Below are 20,811 nucleotides of genomic sequence, written 5' to 3' on the forward strand. Positions count from 1 at the left end.
AGAAAAATCAGAAAATGAATTTATCAGTTTAAATAAATGATAAGATTTTTTTCACATAGAACTAGAAGAGACCTTAGTAATAGTTTATCTCAATTCCTTCATTTTGCAGATGAACCCTCAATACTACAGAAATTTCCCCATTTGGTATGTGTGTGTGGGTGAGAGAGAGAGAGAGAGAGAGAGAGAGAGGGTGTGTGAGAGAAAGAAAGACACCAAGGATCTTGAAGCAGGAGTTAGAACCCAGATTTCTCTTCCCCTAGTCAGTGCTTTCTTTTATTTTATTTTATTTTATTTTTTTGGGGGGTACAAACTGGACTTTATTTGAGCTAAGAAACACCTTTTTTCAAATATCTCCACACCCACTACAGCAGGCCCTTACTGTCTGGCCAGCCTGGCTAACATCCTCCTTCCCAGACAGAGCATCCGGGCGGGCCCTGACAGTGAAGAGGGGAGCCCCAGCTGAGCCCTAAACCTGCCCAGAGTGGGTCCTGGTCAGGCCTCCTCATCCACGTAGGGCCCGAGGGCCTCTGGCTTTTAGTCTCTTGTGAAATAGTGTTGTGCCTTAGTCAGTGCTTTCTATTCTGCTGGGGTCCATCTAAAAAAGACCAGCTCATATTTTAACAGTGAGTAATAATCATTACACTTTTATAAAATGAGTTTCAATTACTAGAAATTGGGGACACAGCACAATCGATTTTTCCCATCTCTGCTCCATGAAACATTAATATTTTAATAGATGTTAGTAGGTTATCACTTTTTAAGTTGCTTGGTCAAATTAGTTTAAGAAACACTGCACCCACTCCGCACCCCCCACTTTAGGAATCTGGAAATGAATATTTTGATTATAAAAGATCATTCCTGCAGTATGGAAGCCTCTTAACTATGTAAAACTCCGCATTTTCCATACTTATTTGACTACAGAATCTATTTTGAATTATCTAACCATTAATATGATTACGATGTGCTGGTTGGGAAGTACCACCTTAGTGTCAGTTTTGTTGGCTTCTTAAGTAAAGTTTGTGAATGCCTAATAGTAAACCAGATTATACTACACAGCTTTAAAAAGGGCAGCTTCTATGGTCTTAGGACCTCAGGCTGTGAATAAAGCAACAGCACTTAGTAGGATGCATTTTCTTAAGTTGACCATGTCCTTTTAATCAAGGACTGGAATGGGAAACAATGGAAATTCAGTAACAGTGTGTTCTGATATATCTTTGGAGAGAAAAAATCTTCAAGTTCTTAAACATTATTTCAGGCCTTTTAAAATTTATTATTTTTATTTTTAGGCATCCACAAGCCCAAGGTTCTCCAAAAGGGTGTGATGTCTCCGTAGGACATCCAAATAAGGTAGCTGGACATCTTCTGGAATGACTGTGTATCTTTATTTCAGACTTGTCCAAGTCGATGACTGTGAAGCTTGTCTGTGACTGCTTGGTCAGGTCATCCAAACATGAAACTGTTAGTGATATTTTGAAGTCTTTGAGACAAAAGCCCAGCTTGCTAAAGAACTTTGGTTCAGCAGAGAGACAGGGAGGTACAGTGAAGAGAGAATCAAAAGCCTGGAAATTTGCTGCTGAGAATAAATGCTAGCTGCTCCCCGAGGTGATTTGTCTGTGCACTCCACTCTCTACAGATGTTAGAGCCTCTTTTTGAGTAAGGACCCGAGGTTCTTTGGTAGCACTTTGATATCCTGCTCGAATTCAATATGTGAAATGGAGGCGTCTCTCTGTGACTTGGAGCCCACAGCAGGCTTTGAAGTCTGATCCAATTTTTGCTGCCTACTATTTGATGTTGAAAGGATGAAATGAAGAAAATGTACAGTTTTTGCCAGTAACTCTGCTGAGCATATGTAAGATTAAAAAAACAAAATCCTTTGGATGATGTACTTAGAAATGTTAAGTAGATTAATACCTTCCTATAGGTTTTCTTTTTTCTTTCTTAGGGATAAAAATTAAGCATAGGAGAAAATCAGCACATAGCTGTTTTTTTATATTCTGGACTATAATTAATTTAAGAGGGGGCTAGGTTGACTTGTTCAGAGGAAGAAATTAATGAATTAAGCAAAAGGTCCTGAGACTTTGCTACTAATTGCCCTAGGGAGAGGACCTCCACTCAATTCTAATGCAAGACGGGGGCAACTCACAACATGACCCCAGTATACTTACCTTCTTCTCCATATCATCAAGGTTAAAGGTCCCTTAGTTAAATGTAAGCTATGTCCTTAAGGCTGCTTCATCAGAAGATAAAAGTATGTTTCTCCTATTGGGTCTTTCTGAAGCACTCCGTTTCTGGGACTGATCTGCTGTCTTCTTGGACATGCCATGCTGCCCCAGGTCTCCCAGGACCAAGTCCCTCGAGGGGAGCCCCTGCAACACCTGGTAAGAACATTTTGAATTGCATGCTACTTCTACTTTTTGCATGCTTGTGTATTTTTTGATGAGTTGTTTAGGCAAAACTGTCCAGAAGGTAGGACTCATATAGTAATATGATCTAGTGTTAGCAAAAAGTTCAGATTTGTGCAACCATAAAGGTTGGAAGCAAAATTTGTGTTAAAGGAGCCATTTACTGCCTTCTCATCCCACTCAACTTTACTTCTCTGAGGGAAGAGAATAAATATCAAAGGCCATTATTTCCCTTTAGCTCTTAAAACCTCAAATTAGGGACCTGCTTCACAATATCATTTCGTGAAAGGAAAGATAAACAATTGACCCAGCTTTCAGTAGAACAGATCATTTTGGGTCAAAATCTAGGAGTTGGTAAGGAATATGGATTTAGAGAGCAGTTGTGCTCTTTTGGCAACACTACCATTCTTTCAGCAGGAATACACACATCTTGCCATACACTCCTTTGGGAAATAGCTTTTTATGTCCCCTTTCTAAATTCTTTTCCATAGAACATTGTGAAAGTTAGTTTGGGGGTTTATGTGTGACTATAATCAACATTCTAGAAGACAAAATAGAAGCATGATCATAAGAAATATATATGAATCAGAGGATACTAAGAGTAGTGTGGACCATTCCAAAGAAAGAATGCATTTCAACTTAAAACATGGACATTACACTTAATGTCAACTTCACCTATTTTTCTGAAATATGCAGTAGATATAGCCTTTCCTGTTGCACTTATTTTTTCCCTCCAGTCTAGATGGTTTTCTCTTTGGTCTGCCACCATACCATCACTATTACTTTTCCTTTCACTCTTGTAAATAGCATCCTAAGTAGTCTTCCTGCTTCCATTCTTTTCCTCCTCCAACTTATCTTCTGCAGATACCTGAGGAGTTTTTCTAAAGCATACTCTGATCTTAACATTCCCTTCTTCCATACTCCTCCATGGCTCCCCATTGCTTCAGCATCAGCTGTAAACTTCTTGATGTGACATTCAAGGCTATCTCTCTTATGGTCATAATTTTCCTTTCTAGCTGTATCTTCCACTGATCTCTCTTTCTCATTCTGTGCTTTAGAATATCCAGACTGTTCTATATTCTCCAAGTATGTCTAGTATGTCTTTTCTCTCCTCTGTGACTTCGCTCACATGGTGCCCTCTGCCCCATCTATCCTTCTTCCCTGTCCATTTTCAGTCCTCTCCATTCTCTTTTTGTTTTAGAGAGCATGAGCATAGTGGGGGGGGGGGGGGGGGCGGGGTCAGGGGCCTACGGGGAAAGGGACAGAGAGAGAGAATCTTAAGCAGGCTCCATGCCCAGCACAGAACCTGATGCAGAACTCAATCTCAGGATCGTGAGATCATGACTGGAGCTGAAATCGAGAGTCAGATGCTTAACCCACTGAGCCACCCATTCTTGATTCCCCGTGGTTCCCTCTTCTGTGCCCTTTGACTTCTCTTGTAGTACTTACCATATCCTGCCTTACATTACATTTTCATTTACCTACTAGATTGTAAACTCTCTGGGCTTACATCTTTTCATTTCTGTATTCTTTCTCCCAGCCTAGCCTACACCCTCTAACTGAATTCTTGAGCATACCAAGTCATGAAGAAATATAATGGAAGCAAGAATGTAATGAAGCTCTTGAATGAGTCAGTGAAAAGTTTTATTTATTTATTTTTTTAAAGATTTTATTTATCTATGAGAGACACACACACAGAGAGGCAGAGACATGGGCAGAGAGAAGCAGGCTCCCTGTAGGGATCCCAATGCGGGACTCAATCCCATGACCCTGGGATGAGGGTCCTGAGCCGAAGGCAGACGCTCAACTGCTGAGCCACCCAGGCATCCCTAGAAAAAAGTTTTAAATGTGTTTCTAATAATCCTGGAATAAAATGTCTCTTAGTCACCCCCAAAAAAGGTATAGAACACCAGTGGAACAAGCTAAAATGATCCAAGCTGTTTTATTTTTTTATTTTTTTTCTAGTTGTTTTATTTTGTTGCTGTTGCTTTGAGTGGCATTGAAGGATAGGTTTAGGCAAGACAATGCATTATGTAAATCAAATTCTCCTTGACCTTAGAAAGCAGCAAAGAGAGATTGAAAAACAAAAGCTTTCCAGTTTTATGTCTTCAAGGTTATCAGCTGCCGAAACAAGAGTATATTCTGTGAGACATATTTTAACAAGTTATACCTTTGTGTTTAATTTTTTTGCCTTGAATTAGCCATTATTTCAACCTATATTTCTGTGAAAAAAAGAGAATATTGTGATCTTTTCGGTGTAAAAAAAAAAAAAAAACCCACTAACATCCAACAAGTTTGCTTTGTAACTTGCAATGGATGCTAATAACTTCACTGTTGTATGAAGTTGTCTGGTGGGGTGGGGGATGAAGGGAAGCAGGGAATAAATCTAAAGTTAGGCCAGCTCTGTTCAGGGCAGGCATGCAAAGAAGTATACAGATGTGGGGCTTGTACAAAGGCTGTCTTCAGCCCGTTAGTCAGGGAGTCTCAGAAGTGTCCTTAATTGGTACATTTGAGCCTGACTCATTTTCGCATAGGAGAGGAAAGCACAGTACACTCAGGAAGTGCATAGTACGAATCACTTTGTGACTAATCCAAGTAGTGAAATTATTTAATTAGACTGATAGGCATAAATGGACCTGATTTTCCTGTTTAAAAATGTGTTCTTTAGACCTTTGTCCTTTTACTTATTTCATCTATTTACTCAACAATTATTAATAGTTACTAAGTGCCAGGAACTGTCCTGTTCTCACACTTCTCATGCTGTTTTAAAAGATCAGTTTTAGCTTGATTGTTTTCATTTCCAATTTGCACAGTCAGATATTTTTGTGAATACAATAAAAATGAATATAACTGATCCTTCAACAATGCAAGGGTTAGGAGTGCTGACCTTTGCACAGTCAAAATCCATATCTAACTTTTGATTCATCAAAAACTTAACTACTCATGTTGATCTGAAACCTTACTGATAACATAAGTAGTTGATTAACACATATAATGTATGTTGTATGAATTATATACTATATTCTTACAGTAATACCTAATTTTTTCCTGTTGATCTGAAACCTTACTGATAACATAAGCAGTTGATTAACACATATAACGTATGTTGTATGAATTATATACTATATTCTTACAGTAATACCTAACTTTTTCTTAATTTTTTCAGTATTTCTAAACTGTGCAGTTCATCTGTTTTTTCAAATTGTCACAAATCTTATAAAAATTTCCAATATATTAATTGGAGAAAAAAAAACATGTATAAGTGGACCTACCCAGTTTGAATCCATGTTTTCAAAGGTCACCTACTAGATACATAACCACATATTTGGATGTTGTGTCAATACCAAATTGATCTAAACTTTTCTTAATTTCTTTCTCTAAATTAAATTACTCTTTCTTTACTAATCTTGTTGGGACAAGTAGCAAGTCAGACCACACACCACACACCACACACATCACTAACCCTGTTCTAGACATATGTGATCTATCAGGGCACAACAGTACAAAATTCCTGTCCTTGACGATGCTATGTTCCAGCAGAGGGAGATGACAATAAATAATAAGCATAGTACAAAAGTCAATTGTATAGGATGTTAGAAGAGTCAAGTGTTATGAGGAAGGAAATACTGTAAGTGAGATTAGAGGTGGCCAAAGTAGGGAAGATGGGTTTGGGGGATGGTTGCACTTTTAAATGGGGTGGTTAGTGTCAGCTTCATTGAGAAGGCTTGAAAGTGGTGACCTAATTAGCCATGCAGTATTTGGGAGAAGAGTATTCTAGGCAAAGGGAATACCTATGGCAAAGGCCCTAAGAGGAGAGCCTGCATGGAATAGGTGAGAAGGAGAAAGAACCCCAGGTGATGGGAGCTAGGAGAGCAAGAATGGTAGAAGTTGAGGAGCCAGATGATGCAAGTAAGTACTTCTTTTTTTTTTTTTTTTAACTTTTACTTATTAAGTAATCTCTACCTTCAGCTGGGGGGCTTGAACTCACAACCCCATGAATCAAGAGTTCTATGCTCGGGGCACCTGGGTGGCTCAGTTGAATGTCAGACTCTTGATTTTAGCTCAGGTCTTGATCTCAGGGTCTTGAGTTCAAGCCCCACAGTGGGGCTTGGGTGGGGGTGGGGCCTACTTAAAAGAAATTTTTAAAAATTAAAAAAAAAGAGTCACATGCTCTACTGACTGAGCCAGCCAGGTGCCCCGTCAGTACTTAAAATGAAGACTCTGATTCAGTAGGTCTGGGTGGCACTAAAGATTCTGCAACACCGGTGAGCTTCCAGGTGGTGCCAGTATTGTTGCTCTGAGGCCCACAATAGTAAGAGTATAAACTTAGTGTGTGAAGTTGGCTGAGCATTTTTAGCTTAAGAGTGATATGAACTAAGTTGTATTTTAAAATGATTACTCCAGCCCCTGGGTTGAGGATAGACTACAGACCTCATCAGTGAATGAAATATTCTGGCTAAGTGTCATTTTCCAGGTAGTTGAAATTTTCTAAAACCTATGACTTCCTTTCATACTAAATATAATGAACATAATTCTTTAGTGTCTCAGGACGTGATCACTAACAACAATTATCACACCGGGCTATAATGCAGAGTCCTGGACACCATTGTGAAATGGGACCACCTACCCTTTCTTGTGGTAACTCACCTAAGTGAAGCAGTTCTTCCCTTGGTTATCTTCTCATCTACAAGTAGTATAAATTATTCATATTTCTTTTTTTTTAATTTTTGAAGTAAGCTCTACACCTAGGGTAGGGCTTGAACTCATGACCTCAAATGAAGAGCTGCGTGCTATACCAACTGAGCCAGCCACATGCCCCCATATTTCTCTTTGAAGGTCAGAAAGTCATTGCACTTGCTACATTGCATTTTAACTACATTGGCTCTTAAAAATGGAGCATGGCACATTTGTAGGGAGCTGAGGAGCAAGTGGAATTGCACTGGACTCCCAAAGGAAGCCCAATGGCATTGCACTGTGTTGGACGGTGATAGAGCCCTCAGAGTGTCTAATGTCAGGTTTAGTGATCTGATTTCAGATCTGAAGTGGGCTGTCCGCCCCATACTTCTACCCAGTCTAATGCCATCTCCCTCATTTTTCTTTATCTTTCTTGTTGCTCATTACTGTTATTGATATTGGCATTAGTTCAGCTAGCAGAAAGCAAACTTGGGCTCTATTTTATCCTTGAAACTCTTGACCAAACATCTCCGTTTTCCTGGAACTGAAGGGTTTTCCAAGATGTGGGGTTTTGCCTGCTAATGCTAGGACAGTCCCAAGCAAATGGGGACAAGTTGGTTACCATATTACAATATCAGAAGTTGAACTTGCTTTGGGGAGGAACTGTTTTTTTCTTTGAAACCACTGTTTCAGGCAAGACAAAGCCTTAGATCCATGTGATAGAATTGCCTCCCACTGCCTGCCTGTGTTTGGAAGGGGTTACAAGCAGTTTGCCATACCGCAAGCACTGTGACGATAAAGGGCTGGGGTGTCATCACCCATTTGACAGAAAGAGTGTGTTCCTAGAACAGAGTCTCAAAGGCAACATAATCTCTCTTGAGAAAGACATGTAAACCAAACCCTATACAGAGGGAAGGCTACTAGGCCTCCCTTACCCGCATCCGATGCCCTTATGGAATGCCACACACAAGACTTTGAGACCTCTCATATATGTGTAGTCTGTGGTACTCTGAATCCCTCCTCTTTTGGGCTCCCATTGGCCTGAGATAGCTTTTCTTCTTGCCCGGGTGCCACAGAATTCACTGTAAACCCTCATCAAGGAGACTGGTAAAGCCTGTCTCAGGACTTTTCTTGGTGAGATAGTAGAGGAATTACAGGCATGGAATTCTTATTCTGTTAGCATGGGAAGTGAAAAAAATACCTCCTTGTTAAAAGACCTTTTTTGATGAGTAGTGTTCAAACTTCAGTGTGCATCAGAATCACTGGACCCATTCCACAGCCTGATTTGGGGTAGAGGAGAGGGGGATTTTGCATTTTTATCAAGTTCCCGGGTGACACCACACAGCTGATCTGGGGGCTACCCTTTGAGAACCACTGCTCTAGATGTCCCCTATCTCTATGATATTACATTGAATCAGAGAAAGTGAACTGTACATGTACAAGGCTTTCTATTCATTCAAAAAACAGTCATTGAGCACCTACTGCACATCAACCACAGGCCAGGAAGTAAAATAAAACACTTAGAGAGTAATGTATTTCTAATATCTTGGTTTTTGCAGCTGTTGTTTCCCAAACCAGGTTTGGGAAATACTTTAGTGTCCTTATTTATTTCCAGTGGTCTCATTAAATTCTCAGGAAGTTGTCAAGAACAAAGTTATATTTACTTGTAACTTTGCTATAGAGGAGGCAGAGGGGAGTGTTCCAGGTTTTTTATAATGTCTCAATTTCTAAAATTATTAGGAATTATTGCTTTTAAAAGATATTCTACTTTGCAAACTCTGCCAGCCTTTGCCAGCTTCCCTTAAGGCAAAATTGCTCTAAACTCCACCACATCTGAATATTTGCACAAATCTCTAATATGTATGTCATCACTATAATCTTTGTGTTCTGGTTTTTTGCAAAAGAATTTAGGCAAGGCCAGCATGAGGATTGCATGGTTTGAGGCTTGTGGGCATAAGGGTAGAGGATGGAAGGAGAAGGAAGAGAGGAGATTATAGCTCTCCTAATCCCAAACCTCAATTCTAATTTAGCTCAATTTATAGTAATCATATGCCTTTCTTGTTTTTACCAGATCTGGATTTAGGGCTCATTTGCTTTTATTCTGCTTTTTTTGTAATTTTGGAGAATTCAAATGGAGTGCTGGCTGGCAGTCATGGCAACTGAGGCTTCTGTCCAAAATTATTACTTTCAGGAGGAACTTTGTAGGTTAACTACCACGAGGAGAACATCCATTTTGGTACCTCCATTTTCCCTGAAATTTGGGGTTCTGGATGATAAGGAGACATAGGTCAGCACCATATCTACTTCATCAGCCAGTTGAGGCAGTGAGATTCTGACCCTGCCAGAGGAGTTGAGGCCAGAGGGGAAGTGGCCACAGCCTGGGAGGTCAATTGTCAGCTACCATTCCCAAGGCTGCATGGCTCAGGGAAGGCCTTGTGACAGTCTGTTCTCAGTCCTGCAACTCATTAATGCACATTATGAAGTTGCATAGTTTGGGGCCATTATTTCTGCTTAGATTGTGACTGCAAACATATCTGAAGAAAGTTCAGCAGGAACTTTTCCGGTGCTTTCCTGAGTGTGTCAGGTCAGGATGCACTTTTTGCCGATGCCAAGTGAGGTTCTGGCGCTGACCCAGGACATCAGGCGTGCAGCTGCCAAACAACACAAGGCGCGGGATGTGGGAGGCGAGTTAGGGTACTTGGCTTCCAGAATGGGATGCTGACGGCATGGCTGTAAAACGTGCTGAGAGGAATTTTATTTTTAAATTCTTTTCTTATTTGAAACAGCACATACTCTATAGACTGCCCTGTTAACCTTGACTGCCTAGTTTATTTTATTTTAAAGGATTCTTCTAACTTTACAATTAAACATAGAGTTATATAGTCATGGGAGTAAGGAGTGGAGTGGCTTTTCTTCTTTTTACTTTTGTTTATTTTCCAAGATTAGAAGTGATACTTTTGTGTGTGTGTAATTAGTAGATTTTTTTTTTTTTTAGTAGTAGTTTTGGGTTTTCAGAAAATTGAACAAAATGCAGGAATTCTCATATAGCCCCTTACTTCTTACCCTCCTGCAAGCTTTGCCCATTATTAACACCTTGCATTATTGTGGAGCAGTTGTTACAATGACAAGCCACTGTTGATACATTTTTCACTAAAGTCCACAATTCACATTAGGGCTTACTCTTTGTGTTCTACAGTCTGAGTTTTGACAAATGGGCTGACATGTATCCACCACTACAGTATCATGCAGAGTAGTTTCACTTGCCTAAAAATTCCTTATGGGCTCCAACCTATTTATTCCTCCCTCCCTCCCCATAAGCTTGTGACAACTACTCTTTGGGGGGTGAGAGTTGCTATTTTTCGTTTGTTTTTGTTCTTTTACCGTTTACAAGTTTTCCCTTTTCCAGAATGGAAATATACTTGGAATTATACAGTAAATAGCTTCTTCAAATTGCCTTCTTTCAGTTAGCCATGTGCATTCGAACTCTTCTGTGTCTTTGCATGGCTTGATAGTCCATTTTTTTTTAATCCTGAAAATACTCTGTTGTGTGGGTGTGCCAGTTTGTTTATCCATCCACTTCTTAAAGGACATCTTGATTGCTTCCAAGTTTTGGCAATTATGAATAAAGCTGCTATAAACATTTTTATTCAGGTTTTTGTGTAAGTTTTCAACTCTTTTGGGTAAATACCAAAGAGTGGGATTGCTACGTCATATGGTGAGAGGAGCTGCCCTACTGTCTTCCAGAATAGCTGTACCATTTTGCATTCCCACCAGCAGCTAATAAGAGTCCCAATTGCTCCACATCCTCACCAGCATTTGGTGTTATCAGTAGTTCTATATTTTAGCCATTTTAATAGATGTATAGTAATATCTCCTTGTTGTTTTAATTTGTATTTCCCTGATAACATGTGATATGAAGCAATTTGTCATATGCTTATTTGCCACCTGTATGTCTTCTTTGATGAAGTATCTATTTAGATCTTTTTCCCATTTTTAAATTGTTATTTGTCTTCTTATTGTTAAGTTTTAAGAATTCTCTGTATATTCTGAATACCAGTCCTTTGTCAGTTATGTTTTACAGATGCTTCTCTCAGTCTGTGGCATGTCTTTTCATTTTTTAAAGTGTCTTTAGTAGAACAGTAATTAATTTTTATGTGTATATAATCAGGGAGAAAAATGTTTTCGAATCAGCCTAACTCCCATCTTGGCTTAGCACCCATTCCCCATCCAAAAAAGTAAAAGCAGTCTGAGAAGAACAAGGTAATCTGTTATGTAGAAGTTGAACATACGAGAACATGACACAAGTGTGTTCCCTAAGTTAAATGTAATCAATTTTAAGTGCTGTAGGGAGGCAAGACAGACGTAGTCCAAAAGTAAGAAAAAAAAATCTTGGTTATATGACTATATGCAGAACCATACTAAGATTTTTCTCTAGTTTTCATTTTTCTGTGAGTTTCCTATTTCGTTTTACTTCTTAAGTAATTAGAATTCCTAAAATGACCAGGTAAACTCCAGTTGTCAGCTTCTAGTAAAAACTATTTAGCAGAAGAAAAATTAAAAATTGTTGGCTTAAAATTAGAGAGGACTGGCAGAGAGTGAAATGCATCCTTATTACTCATTCATTTAGATATTCTCAGCAGTGTTTTATTGAGTACCTACTAAGTGGCAGGCGCTATGTTGGATGCTGGTGTACAAAAAGGCAGCAGGATCCAGGCTTGTCTTTGTGAAGTTTACATTCCAAGAGGGAAATAGACAAGGAACTCCAATATCAAGTCTCCTTTCACTGAGACGTTACTAAGAGTGAGCGCTGGATCTGAGCCACAGCAAAGATCCTGGGCCTTGGAAGAGTAGAGAAGGGTCATACAGGCTTAAACCAAAGCTGAGAACTGAAAGGGGGGATCAAGAATTGGCCAGGCAAAGAGGGGAGAAGGGTGTCTCCAACCTTCTGACTGTCCCCTCTCCACTAGGAAAAGCACACGTAGGAGATATAGGAGATCTTGGTTGTTCTTGTTTTTATAATTTTTAAAATTCTGAAATATGCATACAGAAAAAAAATTTAAAACAGAGATGGGCAGTGTAAGAATTATTATAAACGAATCCCACACATAATCACAACTGAGATTGCAAAGAGAACTTGTCCACACCTCAGAAATGTTCTGCACACCCTTTCCTGATTATGACTCTCTTTTTCTTCCAAAGTATGCATCCTAAATATCATAGTTCCATTTTTGCCTATTTTTAAACTTTGCATAACTAGAATCATACAGCATGTATTCTTTGATTTCTAGCTTCTTCTTCTTTTTTCTTCCTATCATTATATTTTTTAAAGATTAACTTATTTATTTTCATTGCTATAGAGTATCCTTTATGTATCCAGTCTTCTGTCACTAGGCATCTGGGTTACTTCCAGTTTGGAGCTCTTACAAAAAAGAAATGTCCATGGTTAATGGTCTTGGCAGTATGGCACAACATGCTTTGGAGTCAGCCTTAAATGGATATCCCAACACTGCCACTCTAACAGTTTTGTGACTTTGGGCAAGTTACTTAACTTCTCTGTGCCTCTTTCTTCTCATCTGTAAAATAGGAATAATAAAAATACCTATAACATTGGATATGCATGTAAAGTGCTTAACACAACACTTGGCATATAGTAAGCATTCAACAGAGGTTTGTCCTGCATGGGGTTCTGTTTCTTACTCATGGGAACATTTCATTTTTGGGAGGGTAAGTTATCTACCAAGTTTATATGGCCTGATTTCTCTGGATCTAGAATTCTAGAAGCCTTTGAGATGCATCTCCTCCACCATCTTATTTTACAGATGAGGAAACTGAGCCCCAGTTGGTTAATACAGAGCTGGGATCTTGGGAGAAATCAAGGAAATGGTGCCTCTGGACCACTCCTATGGCCCAAAGTATTCTTGATAATAATTATTTCTTTAGACAGCCACTTTAGCTTCTTACATGTATTTTCCTCTTTGTTCTACAAGAGAACAGGGGAAAAAAGAAAGCTCAATGGATTGAACAGTTAGCTCTGTGTATAGCAGTAGACTGTGAAGTCTGTTACATTATGTCCAAGCTATTTGATTGTGTATTGGTCAGAGTTTATGATTTCTATCCTGGTTAGGTTCAGAGGCAAGCAGGCAAAATAAGGAACATGGAACCATGCCTTGGGGATTATTGGCATTAAGTATAGGTGCTTTGTTGAGCTTGGAATGCTGTCAAATTCACATTAAAATTACTTGTTATCTTTTTAAAGGAATAGATGCATTTTCTTATTAAACTGTGAAGATGAAGTTGGGGTAATGATAGGAAGGAGAAATTCAAGATAAAAACTGACATTAAATGAGTCCACAATTTACTTCCAAGCAAGAACAATTCACAGTGACTTTCTGTTGCCTTGCTTCAAGTCTGCATTCTATCTTAAACCTGAGCGTTGCCCATCACCCCCGCCCCTCCCCCGGCCCAGACCTTTCTAGTCGCATATTTTACCTGTCTTTCCAGGACTTTACTGGTTAACCCCTTTATTAGCCTAAACTTCCTTGGTCACTGACCCACATTCCGAAGAATTTGTGCACATGTATGTGCACAATGTGTGTGTGTGTGTGTGTGTGTGTGTGTTTATATGTTTGTGAGCTCTGGCAGCTTTGAAGGAACTTGAGGTCAGGACTTGTCCTTCAAAAATAAGGCTCCAGGGATCCCTGGGTGGCGCAGTGGTTTAGCGCCTGCCTTTGGCCCAGGGCGCGATCCTGGAGACCTGGGATCGAATCCCACGTCAGGCTCCTGGTGCATGGAACCTGCATGGAGCCTGCTTCTCCTTCTGCCTATGTCTCTGCCTCTCTCTCTCTCTCTCTCTGTGTGACTATCATAAATAAATAAAAATTAAAAAAAAAATAAGGCTCCAGATCATCAATTTAATGCATGAGAATAGAGCCTGGCACAAGGTAAGCACTTAATAAACATTTAGCTGCTGCTGCTGCTGCTGCTGTGATTTCTTACCCCTCAAATGAGAATCCCTTCTGAAAGTACCATTTTCTTTTTTTCTTTTTTTCTTTTTCTTTTTTTTTTTTTTTTTTCTTTTGGAGCAGCCCAGGTGGCTCAGCGGTTTAGCACCGCCTTCAGCCCAGGGCCTTTTTCTCTTTTTTTTTTTTTTTTAATTTTTTTTTATTTATTTATGATAGTCACACAGAGAGATAGAGAGAGACAAAGAGAGGCAGAGATACAGGCAGAGAGAGAAGCAGGCTCCATGCACTGGGAGCCCGACGTGGGATCTGATCCCGGGTCTCCAGGATCACGCCCTGGGCCAAAGGCAGGCGCTAAACCGCTGCGCCACCCAGGGATCCCGTGAAAGTACCATTTTCCAAGTTAACAGCTCCTCCTTTCATTTCAAATTGTCAAGACTTATGGACTATGCTAGGATTTCTGTAAACTGCTCTTGGTTTTTCCTTGATGTCACCACAAGTCTCAAGAGTTTATCACTTTGAACTTTTACTGCATTTAAGAAGAGTAGGACTAATTTGTTGGTATTTTCTAGGTCTGGCAATTTGTGTAATGGGAGGAGTTCTGTTTCCTTAATCCACCTAAATAGTATAAGGACTATACCCCTCCCACCAACTCAGATCTCCATTTCCTTTCTTCACTATCCAAAAGGGTCTGTTCAGTTGCTTAGCAGTGAGCAATTAGAACAGCCAGTCTACCTAGACATTAGGCTGGGTTTGTCTGACATATACATGAAGACTCAGTGTTCCCAAAGGGACTCTTCGTTTTTAAAGAAAGAAATTAATGATATCCCTTTTCATTAAATTGGTGCCAGGTATTTTTTCTAAGCAGCCTATTTAAAAGAACAAATTCAAACAGGTCCAAGAAACAAATGTAAGAGCTCTACAAAGCTCTTAAGGGATGAGTTTACATACTATCCTAATTTCAAAGGATAAGTTTTTATGCCCAGACACAATAGCTGGGCTCTCCCAGTGGGCACACACCAACTTTAAATGTCAAACTCTACATTTGTGCAGAAATCAGATAAGTGCAAAGAACTCTAGGCTTGTTCTGTTCTTAACTGATTTGTCCTCCAAAGGACAGTTCATATGCTAACTCATTACACAAGGTCTTGAATGTTTGGGGTGTGGGTGGGGGACAGAACATCCAACGATCCACTCCAAATCTCCAAGGATCAGATTACAAAGTGTCTATTCCATTTGTCATTCACTGCTATATTTACCCATGCTTAGGGTAGTTCAGCCCACAGCATCACACTTGTACCCTGCCTTCTGATTTTCAATTTGGGTTGCCATTTGGGGACCAGAGTTCTTCGCATCTCTTATGGGCTGGCCATTCTTTGTTCTACACTGCATTCTTAATCACTGTTTCTGTTTAACACTGTGGGAAGGCACTGGGAAAAAGTACATCCCATTGTCTCTCCTCTCGGGGAGTTAGCGGAGATGCTCCCTTTAACCTACCACTCTGAGCAAATCAACCCAAATAAGCATAGGGGACACCTGTAAATAACTGCTGAGTGATTAAAGGACAGAACACACCCTGTATAAAGGCTTTGTTTACATTATCTGTAACTTGCAAATTATAAACATTGACCTTAGAGGGATTATATCTTCAGTACTCTTGACAAATGTCATCCAGGATGATTTCATACATTCTTTTGCAGACCTTTTTACATTGTGAGCTTCTTGGAGAAGCTAATGGAATCCATGCATTCTGACCCTAGAAATATGTTGCATATGACATCAAGGACTCTGAACACCTTCATGTTCCCATCAGTGTCTTCATCCCAGGTTAAGAATCTCTATACTAGGGATCCCTGGGTGGCGCAGCGGTTTGGCACCTGCCTTTGGCCTAGGGCGCGATCCTGGAGACCCGGGATCAAGTCCCACGTCGGGCTCCCGGTGCATGGAGCCGGCTTCTCCCTCTGCCTGTGTCTCTGCCTCTCTCTCTATGTCTCTTATGAATAAATAAAAATCTTAAAAAAAAAAACAAAAAGAATCTCTATACTAGTGAGAGGAATTGGCTAATTTTGAAGACTATCAATTTCATGATTAGAGAGCTTAATAGAAGGGTTTCTTTTTTCTTCCCAATAACTGAACAAAAAAAATGGCTACTTCTTTTAACATATGGTAGTTCTTCAAATATTAGTAGGTTGCTATAGCTTTTTCTCAGACTTCTCTTTGAGTTCTTTGGCTCTGTAATTCATCAAATGACCCTTAAAAGCTCTGACTGCATCAGGTAAGTTTTGTGCCAGGATCTAAGGCCTGGGGACTAGACTAGAAATGTACATGCCATCTAAAAAAGTATAGAGCTGTGGCTTCTCAAAAATGCCAAGGGAGGTTACTATAGTCTTTTCCTTCTTCATTAATAAAGAAAAAAAATTGATCCCTTTTAAAAAAATTTAAAAACTCCAAATTCTTGAAAAGACCAAAACATTGAGCCCTGTATTTATTTCTCCATCATATTAGCCCTTTTTTTAAATAAAAAAAATTGCTCATCTGTTGGTCAATTTTTCATATTTAATAGAGAAGGAGGATTCTTAAGAAAATTCTAGAATGAAAAAAAAATTCTAGAATGAAAGTTGGAACATAAAAATTGAGATAAAATCATTTTACGCTTTACTTTGAACTCCCTACAAAGTAGAGTTAATGTTTTCTGAGCTACTTTAAATGCTCAAATAATTTATGTGCAACATATATTAGTATTGTTGTTCTCCTTGAAAGCAGTTTTTTCCTGATCCTTATTGATACCAACCTGAACTTAGATGCTACCCTAGGACTTATTAGGCTACTAATTTTAATAAGAGCAATAGTGGTCCCCCAAATCTCATACTGTGTTTTGTAGATTTAAAATTGTCTTTCGTTTTTCTTTCATTTAAAGCTATATTGTAACTATGTTCTTCAGAGAAGAACCAGGACATGGTGGGGGGGACACAAAACTCTTTAGACCCCCAAATAACAACAACAAGCCTGACTGAACAACTAGAGATAAGGTATTTGGATTTGGTTTTAAGCAGTAAATTAGCCCTTACAGAAAAATGAGTAGGTTGGACCAAGTCATGCCTGAATTCCCTAACATTACATGATTCTATAATGGGAAGATGCCAAGGGTGAATAATGAAGTTCTGTGCATTGACAGATATTTATCATCTTCCCCACCACCAGTAAAATCATTGCAGTCTCTGCTAAATCTAAGAAGTGTTTTTCAAGACTTGTGATCCCCACTTTTCATTTTACACACTTCCTTCAAGTCTGCTCACCCCCTAAAAAGTGTTTTCCTCCCTGTCCGGTTACAGTTGACTCTCTTTACCTTGACGTGGAAGCTGGCAGGTATGGGCCTATGCCCTTTACTCAAATATATATGTATGTTTGTATATGTATGTATGTGTGTGTGTGTGTGTGTGTATAAAACAAAGAATGTATCAGACAGAACAAATTAGGATAAATTGGGTATGGTTAAAGACATTGTATTAAGAGATTATGGGCAGGAGTGGAACTGTTACCACATATATGTACCTAAAGGGGCCAAGAAAGGGCACAGCATCTGGGACCCAGAAGGATAGGGCCACGTGAGGATGGGAGATGACTTTCAGCAAAGGACATATTCAGCACAAAACACCACAGAGAGGGACCTGGGAAATAAGAGTATTTTCTTTCTTTCCTCTCTTCCCTCTGATTTCTTGTTAGGGCTGTTTAGCTGCCAAACCATCAGGAAACCAGAGTAGTCCATTCAGGTCAGCTTCTGGGGCAAAGAATATGATAAGTATGGATGGAGAATGGATCTATATGGATGGAGAATGGATCTATAAGGAAGGAATGCTACATCATTTAAAAGGACTCTGTATAGGGGTGCCTGGGTAGTTCAGTGCATTAAGGGTCCAACTCCTGGTATGGGCTCAGATAATGATCTCAGGGTTGTGAGATCAGGCCCTGTGTCTGGCTCCACAAGCTGGATATGGAGGCTGCTTAAGATTCTCTCTCCTCCTCTACATCTGTGCCTCGGTGCCCCTCCCACCAAAAAAAGGACCCAATATAACTTCAATTCCTAATACAAAGTTCACATCATGTCCCATAAAATGAAAAATACTTATCTGGAAGATTTTTTTTAATAGTGCATCAGGAGTTGTTCTCTGCTTTAATAAACACTGAAATATAGTCACTTTGATAGACAAATGTTTGTTTTCTTTATGTCACCAGAAGTCCAGGGAGGTAGGCAGTTTCTGGCATTAGTTCAGAAGATCAAGAATATCAGGCAAGGCCAAGCCTCTGCAACATTCTTGGCTTTTCTTACAGGATCTCAGGAAAGCTGCTGGAGATCCAGCCATCATTGTTACTTTCTTTGCAAAAGGGTAGAAAGGATTTTCCTGGATACTCCACCCAATGACTTGTGTTTACATTTCATGGGCTTCCTTTATCTACATGAGAATCTGGAAAACATATTTAAGTTGATCACATTGTGCCCCATATGATATAAGGGTTCTATTGGAAAAGAAACAGGGAAGGAGGGAAGTTGAATAGACAACTAGTAGAACTTAGTCATCCATCTGAGGCACATACGCGTAGGACATTGTTTTATCCTAGTTTCTAAACTTGGGAATTCTCAAGTCCTATGAATTAGACACTCCCTCCTGAGTGATCAGATTTAGCCTCAGTTCCTTCATGGAATGTCAAGGCTTAAAGGCAAGAAAAAGGCCACTTATAAGAGATGGTTTTAGAATTCCAAGGTACATAATCAAGTGTCTCGTGGACAAAGTTTATGCAAACAAAATGAAGCTATTTCTGGTGGAATCTAGAAGTAGGAGAAATGAAAAAGACATTTGATTAGCATGCTGGTGGAAGTATAAAGGAACAATTTTTGTCCAAAATATTTTGCATTAGGGGGATCCCTGGGTGGCTCAGTGGTTTAGCTCCTGCCTTCGGCCCAGGGCGTGATTCTGGAGACCCAAGATCAAGTCCCATGTCGGGCTCCCTGCATGGAGCCTGCTTCTCCCTCTGCCTGTGTCTCTACCTCTCTCTCTCTCTCTCTCTCTCTCTCTCTGTGTCTCTCATGAATAAATAAATAAGATCTTTAAAAAATATATTTTGCAGTGTATATTGAGAACCTTTAAAAAATTGTTTAGATCCTTTATCCCAATAATTCACTTGGAATTTGCCCTTTTAAAAATTCCAGAAAAAGTTAAAAGAACATTTAAGTAAATTTGATACCATTCTATTGTAGAATAATATATGATGATTAAAAACTACATTTACAAAGCGTGAGTTGGTTTTATTGTCATAATAGCCTAAGGTTCTGCTGTGGTTTTGCCCGAGTATTCCAATCCTCTACGTCTCCCGTTCCTTTAATATCCAGCTGGAAGGGCTGGAGTCCCCATCCTAGTAGGATTTATGCTTTCTACTCCATTGCTACCTGTCGCCACCTCAAACTTCAAGAAAAAAACTAAACACTTCTTTTTTTTAGAAGATTTTATTTTTAAGTAATCTCTACACCCAATGTGGGGCTCAAACTCACAACCCCAAGATCAAGATCACATGCTCCATTAACTGAGCCAGCTAGGCACCACCAAACACTCCTTTAGAAAGAAACTGATAAAGAACTTAAAAGACAGTTCATAAAAGGAGAAAATGTAAATGACTTATGACTATATGCAAAAATTTTCAACTTCAAAATTTAATATGAGAAATGAAAAATTTTTTTAAAGATTTTATTTATGAGAAACACAGAGAGAGGCAGAGACACAGGCAGAGGGAGGAGAAACAGGCTCCATGCAGGGAGCCCAATGTGGGACTTGATCCCAGGACTCGAATCATGCCCTGAGCCAAAGGCAGACGCTTAACCACTGAGCCACCCAGGCATCCTGAAAATTTATTTTTTGCCTGTCAGTTTACAATGGAAAAAAAAAAAAAAAAGGTGATGCATGGGCTGTCCAGAATACAAGGAAACAAGCATTCATAGCATTGTTTGTGTCAGGGCAACAACTTCTTTGGAGGCCATCTGCTAATATTATCGTTTGGCCTAGCAATACCTGCTTTATAATCTTATCCTTTATACATGATTGAATAAGAATATTGGAAGCTGTGCATACTGTTCTATGACTGGCTGTATTTATGTAAAAATGCAACTCAGTGATGTTAATTCTTGGCCACTGTCACTCAGAGGATGATGGTATGAACAGAGAAACAGAAATATGCTTGACATGGGACATGGTATCTAGCACATAATAGGTACTTAGTAAATATTTATCAAGTGATAAGCTAATTCAGATGCAGGAAATTAGTTTTGTTTCAAAAAGCATCTTGGATCTTGCAGTTTAGTTGCATGTTGTAAATATTTCTCGTCAACAGTTGTAGCCGTGGGACTAGAGCTTAGGAGATGGGGCCCAGCCATCTGTCCAGAACAGTGGGAGACTTTAAGAAATGATTTCTTTTTTTTGTCTTTTTTTAAATACAGTCAAATTCATTTTGAAAATGAATGCAGGGCAGCCCCGGTGGCTCAGCGGTTTAGTAACTACCGCCTTTCGGCCCAGGGCCTGATCCTGGAGACCCGAGATCAAGTTCTGCGTCAGGCTCCCTGCATGGAGCCTGCTACTCCCTCTGCCTGAGTCTCTCTCTCTCTGTCTGTCTCATGAATAAATAAAATTTAAAAAAAAAATGAATGCAGTCTCCAAATAAAACTGGAGAAAGAGATTAGTAGTGGGCCTTGGAAAAGTCTGTAGAGGACAACCTGATTCAGTCTAGAATCA

General features: G+C 39.5%; 1 protein-coding gene across 14 annotated transcripts in view; it reads left to right on the top strand.

Moving 5' to 3' along the window:
• MYO3B (myosin IIIB) overlaps positions 1 to 20,811 on the top strand; it is a 430,360-nt gene that overhangs the window by 313,447 nt on the left and 96,102 nt on the right. For 11 of the 14 annotated variants that reach the window (XR_005384676.1, XR_005384678.1, XM_038584790.1 and 8 more), the window contains 2 exons: positions 1,287 to 1,347; positions 2,279 to 2,378. The exons of 1 other annotated variant lie outside the window; for it this stretch is intronic. Coding sequence is in view for 10 of the 13 variants with exons in the window: in XM_038584790.1 (XP_038440718.1) it covers positions 1,287 to 1,347; positions 2,279 to 2,378 (161 nt within the window). In the remaining 3 variants the exon portion in view is untranslated. The remainder of the gene's footprint in view (positions 1 to 1,286; positions 1,348 to 2,278; positions 2,379 to 20,811) is intronic. 2 more of the 14 variants (XR_005384677.1, XM_038584794.1) reach the window with 1 other exon arrangement.

Source organism: Canis lupus, chromosome 36 (assembly GCF_011100685.1).
Source record: "Canis lupus familiaris isolate Mischka breed German Shepherd chromosome 36, alternate assembly UU_Cfam_GSD_1.0, whole genome shotgun sequence".
Lineage (NCBI taxonomy): Eukaryota > Metazoa > Chordata > Mammalia > Carnivora > Canidae > Canis > Canis lupus.